Raw genomic sequence first — 13,504 nt, forward strand, 5'->3', positions numbered from 1 at the left:
AGATGGCGCACCTCAATGCGCGGCCAGCGTGGCTCCAAGCGCGGAGCAGACGATGGCCATGCAGCTCCGCCAATCGGGAGGCAAGCTCAAGTCACGTGCGCCGAGTGACGAATAGGATGACGTTCTAGTACCTTTTTTTGCCGCGTATTTTCTAAGTGGCCAATGGCCGAACGGGGCCCGTTCTGGCGGGAATTTGAAAGGGAAAAGTCGCCTCTTTCAGATGAGACCAAGATGTCCGCGCTAGCACTACTGGAAGAGCAGGCGCGCGTTTCGGAAAATGTGCCGTTTCAGCGCAAGTTCCGCCTGAAATTCAGCTAGTACATGTCGTATAAGGCGTCACTGCGGCTAAAATACTGATGTTATCGGGATGAAATTAACAATGTAGATGCAATAATAGCTGTACACTCCAAAAATGCAATAAAAAAATATCGAGTTTTTTCGCGATTTTTGGTCGCCACAACCCGTGTCCCCCCTTAAGGGGGGACGCGGGTCTTGAAATCGCGAAAAATGGTCAAAAATGGCAATTTTCAAAAATTGCGTTTTTGAAGTCTTTAATGTCCCAACTATGCCTCTACAAAATATTATGGCTCAATTCCTACTCGAAGTATAAAATAAACGGTAATTTATAAACGTCGGTGAGCCGAAATTGAACGCCAAGCGCGAAGATTTGCCTCATTTTCAAGGTGCCGTAGCTCCGCGCGACGCCAACCGATCGGCGCCATCTTGGTCTCGTTTGAAAGCTGGTTTCCCGCTCTCCATTCTGGCGCCCCTCGGCACGCTGTAGACCCTCGTGCAGCGGAGGGATTGGCACCCGTTCTCAAGCGGGAAATCGGCGCGAGACAGCCGCTGATTGGGTGAACCGGGCGCCTCCTCGAGGCGCAGCCCTCTGATTGGCCGTGACGTATGCTTCGCCTTCCGCGGCCGCGTTGTTCGACTCCTTCACGTCGTCTGCTTTCGCCTGCACGCACGTCATTTTTCGCGCTCCTCTTTGTTTCCTAGTATTTTTCGTTCTGCCTTTTTCTTTATCGTTCTTCTAGATATTTTCGCTATTGGGTCGCTTCTTTTAACCACGAATTTCTTGCTTTTGCGTGCCTGGTGGCTTTGTTCCGCGTGTCACGATGGCGCGAGACGCGCGCTTGAAAGCAAGCACGCGAAAAGTAGTCAGCAAAAAGAGACGCGCATGGAATAAGAAGAGCGCTACATCGTCGAGAACTACAGCTTCGGTGATGCCGCAAGCTGCTGTGCCCTTGGTGGATGCGGCAGGACTGAGCTCGCCAACAACAGCTTCGCCGGTGGACGCGGCTGAAGAAACCCCGTCGACGCTAGCTTCGCCTGTGGACGCGGCTGGACAGTGCCGATCAGTGTCAACTTCGTTACCGCAAGTCTGTGCAGTGCCGATGGATGCGCCTGGACTAAGCCCGTCGAAAATGCCAACTTTTGAGACGCTGCAAGTCGCTTCGGTTTCCGTGTCGTCGGAAGCGGCCGAGCCGGCTGACCTAAGCCTAACGTCGACTTCGGCGTTCCCGCACGCCGCTTCGTTGCCGACGGACGCGGCTGAACCGAGCTCGCGTGCTCAACGCTTCGACACGGTGTTTTTCACGGAGGCGGAGTGCGCGGGGCGCGAAAAATACGCAGACAACATTAAAACTTCATTGGCGAAGAAGTCCGCGACTTCCCGCAAGTTCGAGCTAATGAACGTCGGCACAGCAAGTGAAGATGACGATCGCGGCACAGAGTACATCATCGTTGATCTCTCAGTGCTAAAGAAGATGTTTGTGTCCACAAGCTGCAGCAAGTGTGGGATGACCACTCTCCAACTCGCAAAGTGCAGTGAGAGAGAATACGGCCTAGCAGTGAAGTTGGAGCTCACATGCTCAAATTGCAATTTCGCCGAGCGGCACTTCTCGTCGCCACGAGTGCCCGGGAAATCCAACATCACGCCCTTTGAAGTCAATTTGCGGGCAATGAAGGGAATTCAAAGTATAGGCAAGGGAGCGACTGCCCTAGCAGATTTTTGTGCCACCATGAACCTCTCTCACCGAGGACTTCACCACAAGACTTTCAGGGGGCATATGTACACCATGGTGAAAGCTTGCCAGGCAGTAGCTACTGCTACAGAAGCAGCAAGCGTCAAAGTGGTGAAGGACATGTACAAGAACTTCCTGAATCCACCAGGAAATGTAGATGTAATATTTGATGGCACATGGAAAACACGTGGTCACAATTAAAATATTGCAGTTGGCTGCATCATAGAGCTATACACTGGCCTAGTACTGGACCATGTTGTGCTCTCGAGGTACTGTCGTGGGTGCCAAGGGGCACCTGATCCCAGTGATGATGGGTACGGTGACTGGGCTGTGAACCACAAGTGCATGAAAAACATCGACTGCAATGCCGGCCGGATGGAGACTGAAGCAGCAATCATATTGTTCAACAGGTCTCTGGAAAAAAATGGGTTGCGGTACACAACTATACTTTCTGATGGTGATAGCCGCACCTTTCATGCATTGACCTCGGGAGAAGTGTATGGATATATATCCATTGAAAAGAAAGACTGCTTGAACCATGTCCACAAGCGGATGGGGACGGCTCTTCGCAACTTGGTTGAGAAGAAGAAGGCACAAGGAGAATCTCTTGGCGGAAAGGGCAACCTCACCCAAGATAAGATAAAGAAAATTACTAACTACTATGGGTATGCCTTGCGGAGCCACAACCACGACGTTGCAGGCATGAAAAAGGCAGTGCATGCCACACTGTTGCACATGACCTCGACAGATGAAGCCCCAGACCACAGTTGCTGTCCTCAAGGGGTTGATTCGTGGTGTGCCTTCAATCGCGCTTTGGCGAACCAAGTGGAGCCGCCACCACACAAAAACCCTCTGCCAGGCCACGTTCGCACTGCTCTTGAGCCAATCTTTGCAAGGCTGGGCGACGAGGCCCTCTTGGAGCGCTGCAAAGATGGCATGACACAGAACGCCATCGAGTGCCTACACTCTGTCATTTGGAGCCAAAGCTCCAAGAACACGCATGACTCTTTGCTGGCTGTTGAAAGAGCTGTTGCAGAAGCAGTTTCTCGCTTCAACCAAGGAATGGCAGCAACCAGCAGAGCTGTTGCAGCACAGCTTGGTTACAGTCCTGGGAGCTGCCTCGTTCGTAGGAGCCTTGAGAAAGATAAACAGAGGCTGTGCAGGTCTGATAAAAGTCACACCAATGCTGAAAAGGTGAAGAAGAGGATGGCCAAGAAACACAAGCCTGACAGAACCCAGGACTACTGCCCAGGACTTTTGTGAATGTGTGGCAGATTCATAGAAAATAGCAGGTGACTTTTTGAGCTTTTTTTTTTTGTCAAGTGCCAACGCAATACAGAAGTTTTCACAATTTTTACATGAACAGATTTCTGTGAGTTTGGTGTTATTGTGTTCAGTAATGACTGGGCTGCATGCTAAAGCATTAAATTTTTCCATGTGATAGGTAAACAAAAGTGGCAGAGTAAGCAAAACTTTAAATGCAATTTTCTCAACTTTGCTTTTTCGATCAAATGCCTTTGCCTTACGGAACTTTTCATAATGTTTGCGTCAACTGATTTTATTGAATTAGGTATCATTTTTTTCAGTGAAACCTCAGCTACATCCTAAAGCTTTCCATTTTTCATTAAACCCAATAGACTAGCAATTAGGTCAGGTGTAAGCTAATTACTCCTGCATTGTTTTTTTCTTCCTACTTTGTGATTCATTCATGACCTATATGATGACTTTTAAAAAATTTCTTTAGCTTTAGGATGTGCAGTGGGTCCTTGGAAATGACAGCTATTCTTTAAAACTAGTTTTTTTAATTAAGAAATTACCATAATGGCCCGTAACAAAAGACCTATGTGGGATAAGTTATTTTGCGATATCTTCATTTCTAAATGAGATATATCAAATCTGAATATATATTTGGAATCAGCATTCAAAGATATATCTGCATGCGAATTTTCAGGAAGATACGTTAAGAAATAAAAAAAAAGTTTTCAAGACCCTCATCCCCCCTTAATACCGAACCTCGAAGCAGCTAGGCCTAGCATCGCCGCGGTGGTGGCTACGGCTGCCAGCGAATCTGCGTGCGAGTGTGCCGATGTGAGGCGGTGGTTGTGGCTTTTATTAATGCCGTTTCGGACCTGCAATCACGGCAAGAAGTCCAGAAAATCGGACAGCAATGGGTTCTTGCGTTCGAAAGCTCAGACGTTCTTATACAGTGACCCATGGGGTACATAGTGGTGCCGCGAAGCCGTCCAAATTATCTGGCGTCCGGAAAGTTGCTCGTTGACTGTACTCTGGCAACTCCTCCAGCCGAGGACGCGGCTGGAGGAGTTACCTCTCTGTTACTCAGGACAGCATTACCATGACTTATGGTTCCCTTTCAATAAAATTACAGCTAATTTTCCTTGATAGAAGCAGGAATTCCCCGAGTTTTTCCTGACTACTTAAAATCCCTGAGAATTCCCGGTTTTCCCGGTTGGTGGACACCCTGGTCTAGTGTGTGTGAAACTCGAAACGAGTAGAAAATAGCCCGCAATGTGCTGCCACCTATGAAAAATAGCCCAAAACAGCTGTCTGCTGAGTGGCCGGTGAATCGCTGGCTGTGGAAGCCAATGGGTAAATAAAAAAAAAACGTTGAAGAAAGGTGGCGCCAGTCGCCAGACTTCACTAGTGCATCTGAATGTGAAAGGCGCGGCTTCGGGACGCTCACCTGTCCTGGCGCATGCCGGTGCCACTGTTGGTAACCTCTGGGCGCTCATCACCCACGCACCAGTTGATGGAATAGGGCTTGGTCTTCTCGGTGTCGCGGGGTGGGTTGTGGCCGCTCACGCAGCCCAGTGTCGGGTGGTGCAGGGTGTAGCGTGTCGGCAACAGGCTATCCAGCCCGGGCTCTCCTTCCAGACGGCAACACACCGCCCGAGACAGGTGCCCGTGGTGATACAGATTACCTGCGCGCACGTGCCCCCCAGAGATGTCAAGCACACCTTGGGTCTACAAACACTTCACATTGCAAACAAAGACAGAAAGATTTCTATACTAAAGTGACTCTCTTGCTCCCTTGACCGAGACTACAAATTCAGCATCATCATCAGCTTAAGTATTTCGAGTTTCCAATCGATAATTCAGACTCGTTGTGGACCGCCAGAAAGCCCAAATTATCAGTCTAGAATGCCGGCCAGATTTGACAGAAAATAAGTGACTTTATTCCATAAGTGGCTGAGAAAAAAAAAGGTATGCTGTATTTTTGGACTGTCGCTACTAGGGTCATCCTCCACTTTACGTGTCTGACGCAAGACACGACGACATCTACGAGCGATGGCATTCTTGGCACAGTGCCAAGCATGCCAGCATTGAATAATGAATGTTCGAATAGCTTCATTCGTGAATCGAAAAGCCAGGGTTTGATTTTTCTAATATTCTACATATATTAGACGTATTCAATTCATACTATTCAATTCGGCGATATCCTGTGTATTTACGCACCCCCAGTTATCGTCCCTATTTGTAGTATCGCAATGTCCGCAAATCATTACTATCACTATCATCATCATCATCCTATTTTATGTCTACTGCACGCAAGGGCCTCTCCCTGCGATCTCCAATTAGCCCTGTCTTGCGCCAACCGATTCCAACAAGCGCCTGCGAATTTCCCAATTTCAGCGCTCCACCTAGTTATCAGAGCCTAATTTTTCCATGTGTGTATGAAACAAAACTAAAATTAAATTTGGGGGTTTTGTGAGCCGAACCACAATAGACAGTTTTAGTATAGCGTACGCTATACCATTGCGTACGCTAAAAAATAGCGGGTCGTCACTGCGCATGCGCTGAACGCTGAACGAAATAGTGGGTATAGCGGGCGTACGCAACGCAAACGAGTTAGCGTTAGCGTTTTTGCGGGGCTTGCGGAGTTTGCGGGACACATGGTGACGGTCCCGGCTGCCTGCTTCGAATTGAATTTGGCGTTGCTTTTGTAAAATGCACTTCGTTCGTAGCAAATGACTGTGTAAACGGCTATCGCTTAGTCTCAGGCCGCTTCGACGACAGAGTATTATGGATAACCTCGTGGTGTTTTCCAGATCGCTTCTTGTTTCGAACGAGTCGGAGCCTAACGAAAGAAACGTTCAAGATGTCAGCGCCACCTATCGCTACAGGCGCGAAATAGCCGCAGCGACGGCATATGGCCTCTGAGATCCGAAGATATCACCGGCCAACTAAAACTGTAGAAAACGTGCGCTGCTTAGCGTACGCTATATCACAGCGTATAGCGTACGGTATACCGTATTTACTCGCGTAATGAACCCACTCGCGTAATGAACCCACCCCCCACTTTTGTCGTCGAAAATTGAATTTTTTTTTTTACGTCGCGTAAATAACGCGCACCCGCCCGCAGGGTCGGTGTTCAGCATGTTCGCGTTATCTCGGCTCAATTGGCCGGCGCTGTCGACTGTCGACGATCATAAAATTGTCTGATCGCGCAGTGATAAAATAAACATCATTTGAAGCCAACGATGCTGAACACCGGCGTGATTTCCACCGCTTTGTCATTCGGATCCGTGAGGACAAAAAGTTCCTGCTGTCGCAAATCGGGAACGCGGACCAGACGCCTATAAACTTTGACATGCCAAGAAACAGCACTGTCGATATGAAAGGTGCGAAAAGTGTGCAGGTTAAGACGACGGGCGCCGAGAAGCAGCGGTGCACCGTGATGTTAGCTGTAACAGCGGACGGCAGGAAGCTGCCGCCGTTCGTCGTCTTCAAAAGAAAGACTCTGCCAAAGGGAACTCTTCCTGCCGGTATCCACATTCGCGCCCAGGAGAAAGGGTGGATGTCGGCCGAGCTGGTGTCCGACTGGCTGAAAACAGTCTGGGGACGGCGGCCCGGGGCTCTTCTCCTGCCATCGCTGCTTGTTATGGACAGCTTCCGCGGCCATCTGGAAAAAAATGTCCGCTGCCGAATGAGCGAGTTACGCACGGACCTCGCTATCATCCCAGGTGGCTTGACATCAGTGCTGCAGCCCCTTGATGTTTCCATTAATAAGCCCTTTAAGGACAACGTGCGCCGGCTCTATACAGAGTGGATGGCCGCGGGAAACCACGACCTGACTCCCGCAGGTAAGATTAGAAGGCCCACCATCGACATGCTCTGTCGATGGATTCTAGAAGCATGGAGTGTGATTCCCAGCGAGATGGTCGTCCGCAGCTTCAAAAAGACTGGCATCTCCAACAGCCTCGACGGCAGTGAAGACGACGCGCTGTGGGAAGACGACGACGCCGACGAAGTCGCAAGCGATATGAGTGGAAGCGTGGATTCAGATAGCGAGCCCGAGTGAGACAGACCATAAGCAGCCAGCAGCATGAAAATAAAAATGAATTTTTAATTCACATTCATCGCGTACGTGTTTTTACTATAAAGGTAAGGTTGGGATTGCGATTTTCCTATCTTCATTGTGACATGAAATTTCGACCTAAAAAATATCTAAATTTTTTTTCCCCGCGTAATGAACCCTCCCCCCAAATTTATGTCAACTTATCTGGAAAAAAGGTGGGTTCATTACGCGAGTAAATACGGTAGTTACGTACGCTAAACTAAAACTGTCTAATATGACCATTAGGCACACCGTAGTGGGGGGACTCTGGATTAACTCTGTCTGCCAGGGGTGCTTAAACATGAACATAAATCTAGCACACGAGCACTTCTGCATTCTGCCCCCATTTGAATATGGCTGCCGCGGCTGGGATCGCACCCGCGACTTCGAGCTTGGCAGCACAACACCATAGCCACTAAGCTATAACAGCAGGTTATTGTTAATTAACTTCTAATAATTGCTGTCTTAGGTGTCAATCAGAGTGCATATGCAGGGGTGTTCAGCACCACAACTCACCCAGGGTGATGGAGCTCAGATAGACAGGCTGCAGAAAGTGGCTGAGCAGAGCCCCTTGCAGACCGAGAACGTTCCAGCGAGCAATCTTATCGCTGCAGGACATGGTACGCAGTCGTTCACCTTGCAGGATGGCATCCCAGGTCTGGTAGTCTGTAGTCAGGTCCACGGGGACCGTGCCTTCGCCTAGAAGAAGCAGAGAATGCAGCCACGGACGGTTGTCACCATGGTGAAATGACGGCTGTTAAGAATGGCGAGCTGCAAGGCAAAATTGCCACCCAATTACGACAAGGGGGGCAAAACGCACATTCCGCCCTCTCCGTCGCTACAGCTAGGAGGCGTTCGAAGAAGCGGCCTTTGTGCTGAAAACCGCCTCCTTCCACCAGCCCCATCGACATTGTGACGGAACAAGTTCGGTGTGTGAACAATGGTTCTGGAGTTCTCCAGCGCGGACCTGATTTGACACGCATGGACAAGCTGCCGCGGGAAAGACGTATTTTGGTGCTTCTCATGCCTTGTCCGTGACTCAAGACAACGAGCTACCCACGATTGGCACCGATACTTCCCGGAACGGCACCCCTCCAACGCTGTCGTTTGGGCATCGGAATGTGTGTGCCTTTGTGTACGTAAACTGTTCCGCGGAGCGGCAGCAAGTTGCCGATAAGTAAACGAACAGTCGCCGCCTCGTATGGCCGGCGGACCGAGTGTATAAAAACTGTTGTGCGAATGCTGGGGACACTTCTCTTGAGCGGTCATGTTAGACTGATTCACTTCTCTCATGCAGTCATGTTGGACTGATACTCTTTTTCTCAAGCCGTCATGTTAGACTGATTTAATTTCTGTAAATAAACCCATTTTCCTCGTTCTCGATGAGAAGCAGTTCTTCACTTCACCAACGACCTCAGCGTAAATAAGTTGGACGACGGCATGGGCCAGCTACCTTCGAATTCATGCCGTACTCCAATCTTTGCAAAGGACCACGAGCGATGGGATTGAGCCCCCAATCCTGACACGGCGCACTCCGTCCCGTTTTCTAAGCTATGCATTACTGCAGTTAAAATGGACACTTGCCAAAGAGAGAGAAAACTAGAGAGATGACGACGTCCTCGGGTCCCTATGAGTACCTTGTTGCACACTTGTCTGTAGGTGCCGTGACACATCATCTAGTGAAAACCAGGAGGCAGCACTGTTTGTGGATGGACATGCAAGTTTCTCATCCCCATCTTTTCTTGGTTTGTTACTCACGTTTTGAGATCATGTACCTTATATTTTTTGCTCAATGTAAATAAAACTGTTGTTAATTGGTACATCATCCTGTGTATGTGATCGTAATTCTTCCTTTGTGTCTTGTTAGGAGTTAAGCAGCACGTCTTCGCATTCATGATAAAGAACCAATAAGCCAAAGCACAAGCTTTCCTTTCGGAAGCCCTTTACTTTCTTCCTCTCTGATCAGTATGGCCTGTCATTTCATTTTTCTGTACCCCCTTGCCGTACGATTTGTGTACGGTGACTAGTAAGTGGCAAGTTTAAAAATGGAGTCAGAAGCTCTGCCTAATGAACACGTGCTGTCCCTGCTATTCATTAATCCAGGCTCAGAAAAGGAGTGCAATCAACGAAATGTGGGAAGAAGGAGCTGCTGTTGTTTAACAGTAAAGAATGAACAAAACTGGAATTGCATACTGCATGCAATAATAGACTGGCAGCTGCGGGACAAAGAAGACTGCTCACGCACAGTACAAAAAACATTCAGGTACAATAATAGGACGGGGACTTTGACAACAGTTTTGGAGAAGAATTTATCCTGACCCAGACATGCTTTGTTTTTTGTTTTTGTTTCTAAATGATAGAAATGTTTCCAATCTTTGTATTTCCAAATGAGAGAAAGTTGCATTTCTGTATGAAATAATGAGTTGCACAGCACTGTAAAGGACTTCTCTTTAAGTCACGGAAAATGGGTGTGCGTTACAATTGAGGGCGTGTTAGAATCGAGTAAATACGGCAGTTCTATGCATTTGGTTGAACACATTGTCATGAGATACCTCTGCAAGCAATGCGGTTCACACGTAAGTCTTCTGGCACAGTCAACTTCCGTTAATTCAACCCTGATGGGACTGACATCAGCTTCGCCAAACTACAGCTGTGTTATACAGTAAAGCATAACAACGCCGTAAATGTAGTTATGGCTTCGTATTCCAATTGCACCGTGCCCACTATTTTCGGCAGAATCTTCCGGCGGAGAGGGGGGGGGGGTGCCATAGGGATCAGGCGCTTGGCATGTTGAATGGTCAAGTTTGAATTGTCCGGCAAAGGCCAATTTTAGTATCGGATCACGAAAGTTAGGGCCCATAGAAACACATGGGCGATGGCCGCGACCTTCGATGGCAATCGAATTAAGTGAAAAATCAAGTTAACCGGAGTCGAATTAACAGAAGTCTGCTGTACTATGGTGTATCTCTATGCAAGTAGGGCTCTACGATAACATTCTCTGTTGAGCTGCAATGTTGGCTACACAAAGCCACAGATGACTCAGGCTTGTCTGAACATTCCGAGCGAGTTAGGCCACTGCAGCCACCCTTGCAGTGGACAAAGGTTAAATGTAAGCAAGAGCTTTGCGTGAACACACACACATTTTTGTGTGTGTGAGAGAGAGAGAAGGTTTAGCGGTATCTGGAGACGTATCTGTGTGTGCCTGCATCTGGGCTTCATGCCAGATCTGTATCACTACTTGTTGCTGGCCTAGTGTAGCTGGCCTATACTTATTACGTCATAATAGGATGCAAAAACTTGTAAAGAAACAGTCGGACAAGAGAGAGTGCCCAGTCCAATTGTTTTTCTGTCCAGCTATTTCCTGTCTGGTCACTTCTTTACATGTTTTCACGTCTTTTCCAACCGCAGGAAGATGCTGATGTCCCCCGGCTTCAAAATGCCCAACTCTATTTGTCATTCGACTGCACCGCCATCCAGCCACACACTTCTGTCTAGAGTGCTACGCTGCAGAGAACAGAGTAACATTAAACAGGGCAGGGGTAGGAGTGCTGTGGGGCCCGCACACCCTCATGCTTTCCCTTGTTTGCAAAAACTGTCCCTCAAACCGGCTGGCAAATGCAGAAACGGCGATGTCTTTGCATCGTGGCGCACCGATTGAGTGCCCTACGGCCCCCTACATGTGATCTACTGTACTGTACTGTACGTTTACTGTACATGGCTCTCACCTGCTTCCAGCTTTGTTCGCAGGAGCCCCTGGCAGCTCTTGGTGAAGAGTGGGTGATGCTGTTCGCTGTTCTGATCCTGTGTCTTGTTCTTGTCGTCTGGCTTCGTCGTGCTGTGTGGGCAAGAAGAAAAAAAGAAAGTGTAAAGCTGAGGCCCACCTCCCAGCCAGCTCTAGCATGCAATTTCAGCAAATGTCTCGCAACATAAAAAATTCGTCTTATTAGATCCCCCGACTTATGGAGGTTTCCCTCGACTACTTCTGCTAAATTTCTGACAATGCCAAGTTTAGGGTTACCTTGAGAGGAAAGAAAATAAAGAAGTGCAGGCTATGCAACTCTAACAAGTGCCTTCATAATCATGTGTTTCCACGGAGCACAAATTTCAAAGCCCTTTGATCAATTTTCTTGTGTTTTCTAGGTAGCCCCGACAAAGCACCCGAACCAAGGAATAACAACTGCACAACAAGCTGCCTTAATGCCGATGGAAATTCCATGCTTCGTGCAGCAGATTTTCACAATGTCGCTGTTATAACATGATGTCATAATGATCAGTGCTGCTCAGCTGCAGGACCTGTGCCAGACCTCACGAGAACACTTTACTAGCACAGAAAGGTGCCCCCAATTTGCCCAACAAAATTCACAATCTCTTCCAGAAGTTACTTATTTTCTCTATTATTGCGCACTCTTTTTGCACATACAGTAGAAACTAGTTGATACGTTCCCGTTACGTACATTTTCCAGGCCCCAACGTTCGCAGTTGAGAACACAAAAAATGACCCAATAGAGTTAAGCTCAATTTTTACCGGTTCATACATTCCTTGAAAAAACGGTTTTTCAGCACGAACGTTCAGTATGTCTCCAAACTGCAATCATATGATATGTTTTTCGGCCGCTGGATGCCATGTAACAGAAAATGCAAAGAATACGCTATCACGAACTGTATATAGCTGCCCGTTGCGGCAGTTTTACCACAATACTCGCCTGCCCCTATCACGTGACGTCAGCGCACCCCGTTTCTCATTTTGGTACCAGCAAATCTTCTCCAGGGTCGGCGCACGCGGAATTCACAGCTATTACTGCCAATCCTATTGCAATAAGCATTTTCGCCAATCTGTTTCACAGCGCGTGGCGACGTCGAAAGCACAGCGCACACTTTTAATAGGCAATAACCGAAACATGCCGCCGTTCCCTGCAGCAGACTGCGATTGCATATAATTTGTGGCCGCCAGACCCCATGCGAACAAGAAAAGGCACGAGGTACTCACAAACGAGAACAGTATATAGCCACCCGTTTTACATGAAAATGATGGTACCAGCAAATCTCCACCCAGCCCCATCGCACGCCGCATTCAGAGCTATCACTGCCATACATATTGCAATAAGTATCTTCACCTATTTGTTTGACAGTGCGACGTGCGGAGTGCCATAAGTAGCATACTGCACGCTTTTAGCAGGCGATAAGCCAAACGCGCTGCCGTTCCCTGCTGTAGGTGGCCCGATGTGCACATCACGTTTTGCTTCAGCGACATCCGGCATCGCCCACCAGCTCGACTTTGTTTCGATTTCCCATCGTCCTCTTAAAGCACCCACCAATAGAAAAAGAACAAAACGCGTCCCAGGCTGCTGGAGCGCCACCAGTTCGATGGACGTCGGCGTCACATGCCACAACGACCTGCACGATGCTTCACATTACATAGATGTCAAAAACAGTTGGGTCTGTCATATTTTTTTTTTTTACTTCGGATCGTACGTCTTCCTCATAACTACGGTTTCTCTCGCGGTTTTTCCCCCAAACGTATGAACGAGGTTCTACTGTAATTCACCGAACAATGACAGAGTCGAGTATAAAATCAAAATCACTATAGCTAATGTCCCCTTCCACCAATCTCGAAGGCCATACTTAGGTGTACTGCGGATTCTGGAAGCTTCTGGCAAGTGCTGCAAGTCTGTCAACGTTGCAGAACATCTAGGACTGGTGTCTGATAAGTGATATTCGGTTCATTCAGATCAAATAAATTTTATTTTATCACGTGAAAACAAATGACTGTTTCTCTCTCTCATCATGAAAATCTGCCGAAGGAACAATTAGTGGCACTGTTTCTTGTGTCTTGTTAAGTACGAAAATTGCAGCGCCCATTACAACTAATGGCATTGCAATGTCCATTTATGGCCATGAAAAATCAGGTGCACATTAAAATCGAGGATGAACTAGAGCTGGGTATTTATTGAATTAGTAAATACGGCATAAATTTAGTAAGTACAGTGTTCCAGAACAGGTGATAAGACCAATCCCAAACAGATAAAAATTGCCACGCTCAATTCTGCTAAGGCCCTTCAAGCTTTAGCACACCATAACGAGAAAGCTGCAAAGGCGAGACAGAAGAGAGAAAGAAGTGGGA

The 13,504-nt window shown here is 48.0% G+C and overlaps 1 protein-coding gene across 2 annotated transcripts in view; it reads right to left on the minus strand.

Annotated features, from left to right (window-relative positions):
• The window catches only part of LOC139050047 (double-stranded RNA-specific editase 1-like), an 80,963-nt gene that overhangs the window by 23,884 nt on the left and 43,575 nt on the right, over positions 1 to 13,504 (minus strand). For both annotated transcript variants that reach the window (XM_070526187.1, XM_070526188.1), the window contains 3 exons: positions 11,109 to 11,218; positions 7,900 to 8,082; positions 4,729 to 4,966 (listed from right to left, as the gene is read on the minus strand). In XM_070526187.1, the coding sequence (XP_070382288.1) occupies positions 4,729 to 4,966; positions 7,900 to 8,082; positions 11,109 to 11,218 (531 nt within the window). The remainder of the gene's footprint in view (positions 1 to 4,728; positions 4,967 to 7,899; positions 8,083 to 11,108; positions 11,219 to 13,504) is intronic.

The sequence above is a fragment of the Dermacentor albipictus genome, chromosome 9 (genome assembly GCF_038994185.2).
Source record: "Dermacentor albipictus isolate Rhodes 1998 colony chromosome 9, USDA_Dalb.pri_finalv2, whole genome shotgun sequence".
In the NCBI taxonomy this organism is placed as follows: domain Eukaryota; kingdom Metazoa; phylum Arthropoda; class Arachnida; order Ixodida; family Ixodidae; genus Dermacentor; species Dermacentor albipictus.